The sequence below is a fragment of the Heptranchias perlo genome, chromosome 2 (assembly GCF_035084215.1).
Source record: "Heptranchias perlo isolate sHepPer1 chromosome 2, sHepPer1.hap1, whole genome shotgun sequence".
In the NCBI taxonomy this organism is placed as follows: Eukaryota; Metazoa; Chordata; class Chondrichthyes; order Hexanchiformes; family Hexanchidae; genus Heptranchias; species Heptranchias perlo.
In genome coordinates, this window is record NC_090326.1 from 80,829,748 (window position 1) to 80,837,984 (window position 8,237).

General features: G+C 39.5%; 1 protein-coding gene across 1 annotated transcript; it reads left to right on the forward strand.

The window, feature by feature from the left end:
- The first annotated feature begins 2,636 nt into the window (after positions 1–2,636).
- On the forward strand, positions 2,637–4,763 carry LOC137333925 (transcription factor Sp8-like). Its single transcript, XM_067998284.1, has 2 exons — positions 2,637–2,657; positions 3,302–4,763. The coding sequence occupies exons 1-2, from the start codon at positions 2,637–2,639 to the stop codon at positions 4,682–4,684; spliced, it is 1,404 nt and encodes a 467-aa protein (XP_067854385.1). The 3' UTR covers positions 4,685–4,763.
- The last annotated feature ends 3,474 nt before the right edge of the window (positions 4,764–8,237 follow it).

An 8,237-nucleotide genomic window follows, 5' to 3' on the forward strand; every position in this document is an offset into this window, starting at 1 on the left:
AACTTAACTGTGAAAGCGTTAGAGGAGAATGGTTTAAATGTAATGGGTTTGCTTCTCATTAACTAAAGTCCTATATTTCTGATTATTTTGAATGTCAAACACAATTCGGCTGTCCGCCTATTGCCCGTGTCCTTTGTCTTTTTGTTGTGTGTAAAGAGCTAGCACTGGGAGATATTTGACTGTAGGAGTGGAAGAAGTTAAATGGAGCACAAACCGCCGGCATCTCCAGAGACAAATTAGTAAATTCACAACATTGCAAACTTTTGCTAAGCATATAAGAGTTAAAAATAGTTTTGAGGGAAAATATTACTCTGCAAAAATGTACATTCACAATAAGTGCACTTGTTTCAAATATAGCGTGAATATTTGAAACTCTAAGCCTTTTTAATAATTCTAATAGCTAAAGGTTCAACAGAGTGAGTACGCAGGTAATAACTGGTCTATAGTACTGTAGTTCGATTGTGTGTGCACATGTCTGGTTCCAATAAGTTTAGTTGTAGTTCTTTATTGAATTTTCCACCTTTAAGAAGTTTATATTTGTATCTTGCTAACATCCACATGAATATTCGTTGTGATTATGAATGTTTTTATTGTACCTGTGTGCTTTAAACGATGAGGGTTTTAACCATATATTTCCCGTGACTGAATCTCCAAAGCTGCTATTTTTTTTTAAAAAGTATATATAATTAAATGGCACACTTATGATATAAAGTTTGGAATGTTATGTAATTGAGAACTTGCCGAAAGATACTGATACGTATAATGTTTGTTGTTAAGGAAATATTTGAAAACAATGAAATAGTTCGCCCAAAATCGATCGCAATTAATAGCTTCGACGAGGAACAATGTTTTAACGACTTATTGTCGTTTCTAAAAAAAAGCACTAAACGTTGTAGTTCCATGTCTGCTGGTTTGTCAAACTGATTTACTGGACTCCGTTTTATTTCTTGGCAGTAGCTTGCACCCACAAGTTTTTTGTCTCATGTTTTACATATTTTTCGCTGATCTGTTTTAGGACAGCTTATGTTGATGTTTTTCTAAATTAAAAAGGCGGATTCAGAGTCTCCTTTATTATTGGTTTACTTGCTGTTTCTGAAAGGTAAGCACGTCGTCTACCCATTTTATTGTCAATTGTTCTCAAACAAGCATGAACCATATACATTTGACCAAAGAAGATCACATTAACAGTAGCATGAAAGAGAGAAGAAATAAAACATCGAACGATGCCCATTTTGGGGAAATATCAATTATAGGCATTTAAAATATATATATATCATTAAAGAGGTCGGTAAGGCAAAGTTAATTCTTTTATTTGTTAAACGGAGTTCCCTCCTTTTCCCACCCCTTCCTCCTTCTGGGCTGTCCAGTCACGCCTTCTCAACATGCTAAAATCATCACCATCAGCAAGCTCAAATAAACACGGCATTAATTTTCATGAACACGACCGTTTCAACAAAGGCTTAATAGAGTTTCCTTCGAAATATCTATATATAAAATATTGAAGCAGAAGTGCAATCGCGTACAGTACACCGTAAAACCAAACTACAAACTAATTTCTGGAAAACGTTTGCGTTTAAAGATTATATGCAGTTTGTCTAACCTGGGTATCACTATTTCTTTCTCCTCCTTTCATAGTCTTTTGATTGTTATTTATGGATGTAAAATCAGTAGGCGTTAATGTACAGCAGACAAACTTCAATGGCGAAATTGGTTTCGTTCAAAATCCTTAACACGATGCCTGTTTTGCATTTTAGTTTTAATAGGTCGTGGAAAAACTGGCAAAACGAGTCAAAACAAGGAGATCTAATTAAAGGAACAATTACTTCCGTGAAACTTGACTTCAAACAATCTTTCGAGAGAAGGGAGATTCTTTCAAACGGGGTTCAATTCAGGATGAGCACAGATAGACAATCACGATTCATGGCATTTTGAAATTATGCTACTGCTGTAGCTAAACTTTTTGGGGGGCTAAGTACGTAAATATCAAAGGGTTTGAAACAAAACAGAAAACTTAATCCAAACGATCAAATTTTAAGCACACGCTGCAAGCAAGCAAATGCTTTAACTGAGGGCAGTTGTATCAAAGCATATTTATTTAAGGTATAGAAGAATAAACTGATCACTGGAAAGACAAGTATTTTGTTTTACTTTCAATTCACACACACACACACACACACACATATATAAATATATAAATCGCGAAAAGTATTAGAAAAGACTTGGTATTGCATTCATTTAAGAATTAAGGCAGGTGAATAGTGGACTGACTGCATCTGAAAGCTTCAGGTGTTGGTGGCTGAGATATAGGACGAAGCAATCTGTAAAACACACACACAAAAAAGACGCGTTTTGAATCAAACCTCACATTTAGCCCAGAGCCCTAAGCTCGCGTGTAATTTTTTTCTCTCTGGAGGAGCTGAGTGGAAGAGTGTGTTGGGTGACGTCACAATGCCTTGTGTCACGAGAGCCGCGAAGCTGATTGGCTGGCGGCGGCTTAGCGGTACTTCAAAGGCGAGAGGCGCTACAATTGTGGTTGAATGGGCGGAACTGATCATTGTATTGCACACCTCTAAAAAAAGTGCTCTGATTTATAAATAATAAAAAAAGAGATCCTCTGAGGAGGGCAGTTTTTTGTGATGGCAACTTCACTTCTGGGGGTGAGTCTAAGGATTTTCTTGCTGGTTTAATTAGCTCTTTATTGTTGGATCGAGGTGGTTAAAAAAGCCCCAGTCAAGGCAGGGCTATCAGTCTCCTGTTGAGTTTTTTTTTATAAAGCAAGAGGTAAAAGAAGGGCCGAGTCACATTTTAGTTTGGCACAGCTCTAAGGGCATTTGCACGAACTTCCTCTAAGCGCGATCCTACGGAGAGACAGAGGGAGGCCTTTTTTTACATGTCAGCAGAGTTACCTGTGAAATTTTAAATTGCCTTCTGATTTATTCTTACGATCCTCCAGGTTCTACAGGTATGTTAGCTATGTTCTTTTTGTTACAGTTTGTGGAGTTGGGCGAGGCCCAATTCTCTGTTTTTTCTTGAAGTTTGCATAATGTTAAAAGACCAAAGAAAACACTGTAAAAGCTAATAATACACTGCTGTGTTCTATTGAGTTTCACAGCCACAAGTTTTCGTAGCACATTTACTGCCAGTTTCGCTTCTTATTTAAAGGATTTAAGAATATTTAAATTTACAGTGCTACTTTAAATGTGCCAGTGTAAGCTGGTTGTAAAATCAGTTGCTGTGTTAATGTGCTAGTACTGGGCTTATTGCAACTGTATGCATTTTTTTGTTTGTGCTTTCTTTGCAGGAAGAACCGAGGCTAGGATCAACTCCTCTGGCAATGTTGGCTGCTACATGTAATAAAATCGGCAGCCCCAGCCCGTCTCCTTCTCTGTCGGACAACACGTCTTTTGGAAAAGGATTCCATCCTTGGAAAAGATCAGCTTCCAGTTGCAACAGCGGCTCTAGCCTTTCCGGCTTTGGGGTCTCAGGCTCCAGGAACGGGGCAGGACTGTCAGACTCATTCAGTGTCAACTGTTCATCGGGAAGCAGCGCCTTCTCCCTCACCTCCAACACCTCTTCCACGTCGCCCTTTGGGAACGAGTACTCGGTCTTTCAGTCTCCAGTCTCCAGCAGCTCCCAGGACGCTGCCCAACCGGTCTTCATCTCCAAAGTTCATACTTCAGTGGACACTCTGCAAAACAGTTTGCAAGGCATCTACCCCCGAGTTGGGATGGCACACCCTTACGAATCCTGGTTCAAACCGTCCCATCCCGGGATAGCAGGGGACGTGGGTAGCAGCGCATCGACTTGGTGGGATGTCCACCCGGGAACAGCAGGTTGGATTGACGTTCAGAACCCCAACGGGGCCCTGCAATCCTCCTTACACTCGAGCGGGCTCCAATCTTCTCTCCATTCCCCTCTGAGCGGCTACAATTCGGACTATTCAGGTCTCAGCCATTCGGCCTTTAGCACAGCCGGCATCAACGGTGCATCTTCTCATCTCCTGACCACCAGCCAACATCTGATCGCCCAGGATGGCTTCAAGCCCGTTTTACCGCCCTCTTACGCGGACTCGGCTCCTTCGCCGCTGGCCGCCAATTCCATGCTGGGCAGCCCGGCTACCCTCGGCGGATCTCCGAGGTCCTCGTCCAGGCGCTACTCGGGACGGGCGACCTGCGACTGCCCCAACTGCCAGGAGGCTGAGCGACTGGGGCCAGCCGGGGCCAGCCTGAGGAGGAAAGGGCTGCACAGCTGCCATATCCCGGGATGCGGCAAAGTCTACGGCAAGACATCGCATCTGAAAGCTCACCTGCGCTGGCACACGGGCGAGAGACCTTTCGTGTGCAACTGGCTCTTCTGCGGCAAGCGCTTCACCCGCTCGGACGAGCTGCAGCGCCATCTCCGCACCCACACCGGCGAGAAGAGGTTCGCCTGCCCCGTCTGCAACAAGCGTTTCATGCGGAGCGACCACCTGAGCAAGCACGTCAAGACACACCAGGCGACCGGGGTCGGAGGAGGGGGAGTCGGCGGAGGAGCCGGGGGCAGCGGCAGCAAGAAAGGCAGCGACACCGACAGCGAACACAGCGCCCCCGGCACCCCACGCTGCCACTCCCCGGACCTGCTGCAGGCAGTAGCCCAGGGCGGCTCGGCAGGCGCGCTCAACGGCCATAATAACGGCCTAGAGTGAGGGCGCTTTAAAGAAACAAACAAAAAAAAAAGTATGGTTAAAACTTTAAAAAGAAGAGATTTACGTGTAAGTAAAAAAAAAGGGGAGCTTAAAAAAATCAACAAAAATGCACCCAAATCTGCTTTGCTAGGATAGACCAGGTAGTTCAGGACAAAACAAGTTGCATAAATTCCACGAGGTTCTACACCTGAAATTTTGTGATTTATTCGTTCAGGTAGAAATGCTATTTCTTGCTATTATAATTTACCGGCCTTATACTGTTTACTTTACTTCAATCCGTTGCAATAGAGTTTAGAGAAATCTTTGCATCAGCTCAAAACAATTTTAAGTTTTCTTTGGAATCCAAAGTCTTTTCTTGCGTCTGGATTACAAAACCTTTCTTAAAAACAGCAATGTGTGTGTTTACCTCTGCAATCCCAGTAATTCGTTTCGTTACTTTTTTTAAAAAAAATTCTCTGTAAATCGAGAATCTTTGCTTCTGTAAATGCGAAGATTTCTCTAAGTTGTACCGATTTTCCAACTATCTTTTATCCGACAAAACGCACAATAGTAACATATGCACAGGGCGAAACGTATTCCGTTTCTTTTTGTCCTTAACTACCTGAAGAAGCTCCACCACTTGTAGCTACGAGTGCAAATTCTGCTTGTCCAGGAGACGATTTGTATGTATAGTATTTTTCGCTTGTAAATTCTTCGACAAGTATTTGATCATGTATATTAAGGTACTTATTCTTTTCGTTGTCAAAAAAAATAAAGTGACGAATTGATTTCAAACACCATCGACGGCGCTGTGTAATGAGAATGAAAAGGATTAGAACAACTTTGTAAAATATCTGCAAGGCTTTGTAAAACTGGGGACATGATTAAGAATAGTTAATTATTAAATAATTGCTCCACCAGTATCTAGGTGTGAGACGTTATTTGTCCAGGAGACGATTTTGTATAGTATTTTCCTGTAAATTCTTCTGAAAAAAATATTTGAACATATATATGGGTAAATTTAAGGGTTTTTTTGGTTGTTGTCAAGAAAGTAACAATGATATGTTGCTGGAAAATTCATGGCGATTTTTCTGAACTTGTATATCTTGAGGTGTATCCAGGACGCACTTTGAGAACTTTTTTTCTTTTTATTTTGGATTTGTGAAAAAAATCTTAAAGAATGAAGCAGACGATGTTTGGTAAATGTTGAATGGCTTTTTATTTAATTTAATGGAGCATGTATCTACTTATTTGCATATACTGGCAGTCAGGTAGTTTAAAGGCAAATTTCGCATATATTTCGTAACAAGTGGGTTTGCAGCAGGCCCCAAAATATAGAATAAATCTTGGAGTAGATCTGACCTGTTGTCTGCGTGTATTTGATCTTTTTTTTAAAAAATAGAAAAGTATTTAAACTTTCATATAAACTGGAAATATAGTCTATAATCTTTAATCAAACCACTTTATGGAAAAACATTTGTAAAAATACAACTAGGTGCACCCATTAGAGTAACCCAGCGTTATTAACAGTTCGAAAGACGCAACGAGTACTATAGGTTTTTGAACTCTGTCGTGTTCTGTGCACTTCTGAGGTGTTAAGTTTTCTTTACCAGTGAGAGAGAGTCTGTCCTTCGGCTGTATTTAATACATTTTCTTTGTATCTCGGCACAGACATTGAATTAATTGTATCTGAAATGTGTGTACCAAAATAAAGTAATATATGTACAGCAAACTTCAAAGGTCAAACGCTGTTTTAGGTACAATTTTACGAAAGATCATTCAACAGTTTTTTTAGTTAATATGCGAGGTAACTTTTGCAAAAACCTACTCGTCTCTTCAGGATAATTTCGACTCCAGTGATATTTGTACCCCTCTAGTTTATAAGTGCACAATGTATTACTACAATGACATGTATAGAATTTTTTAAAAATACGATTTAAATGCTCCAAGAATGATCACAATTCAAACAGGAGGCAATGCACTTTTATAAAGTACATTTCCAATTAGCTATGGGAAGAGTCCTGCAATGTGAATTGGTAGAACTAAAAAAACAAATAAATTCAACAGAAATTTCTGCAATTAAAAGATATTGCTCTTCATTCATTCCTAATAAGTTACATATTGTGGTTTAGGCGAGAGAAAGAATTATCAGAACAACTATTGTTTCAACTTATTTTGACATTCCAGTTAAAACTATGCGTTGTATTTTTTTTGCTGAGGGTTAGACCTACTTTACAAACAATCTTTTCCTTTTAATTTGCTCTAGGCATTGTGTGCATTAACAGGAGGTATTTGTATGTTAAACGTCCTAAGAGCAATCTCAAGTGACCAGACTGCATTGCAACCATTGATATCAAAGGGGTTCTGTTAATTTCAAAAGCTTTATGTATGTATGTGGAAAATTTCAAAGGCCTGGGTTTTCACTGAAACAGTCCAGGGAAGTTATTTGAATATCGTTAACTCCGGTTGTAAAAGATTCAAAGAGCTATTCCTAGCCATTACAATACTTATTGTGCCGTTTAGATAAAGCTGCTGCCTTAGTAATTACCAATTAACTAGTAGCGATGGGATTTGGCCTTTTGAGGCTCAGTTATAATTACATACATTTCGTGTCACGATAAATTAAGGAAACTTACAGAAAGATCTCATATAAAAGTTATAAACTCGATCGGGGCCAATTTAAATTGATTATCGTTCCCACTCACAGTTGTGCTTCTATTTTTCTGATTGTAAAGTTGCACTATATTCAAATACAGTATCCTAGAAAAGCAACAGTCTCTCCCGTCTGCATTTATGCATACGGCTCATAACAATAAGAGTGACGATAACAATAAAACATATCTATTTCACCATTTTGTCTTTTGTTTCCATCTCAGAGCCCCACTGTGAACCAGTCAAAGGCCAGGTCGGGTTCTAAACAATTTTTGCCTGTATGACAATCTTTGTGGTGTCTGTAGTTATTGTTCCACCTTCTCGTTGGAATATGCCGTTTTCTGACGGTTATAATTTCTAATCTTTATATAAAACGTCGATCACATTTTTCATTGGTTTTGAATGTATTTTACAGCAGCATCCTTATTTTAAATCATGTTACTGCAATATTTTTTTTCATATGCATTACATTTCAGCAGGTTAAATTGTGAAAGCTATGTTTTGTTACACTGCACACTTTCAATCGAATTTAAAGCTCATTATATTGTAATACAAGGTGTATATAGAGAAGGGTACAGAGGTAGTAGAAAGTAAACGGTTTCTTATCTGATTTGAGACCAAAGGTTGCAGATCACAGCTCACAGATCAAGGCAGAGCTGAGATCACTGTTGCCCTTTGGGTCAACCTGTTGTCCATCAACAAGTAAACTCGCGACTTGCGGACAATTTACAGCCTTTCTTCTCGAGTGGTGACCTAACACAAGTACTTTGAAATTGTCCTGTTATGAAAAAATATTTATACAGCAGCAGTAATATAGATTTAAAGCTGCGTATATTTTTTAATGGAAGTGGACAGCTTCAAAGTCTAGGATTTTCACTAGAATATTATTTTCAATTGTACAATCTGAACGATTTGTTAAACG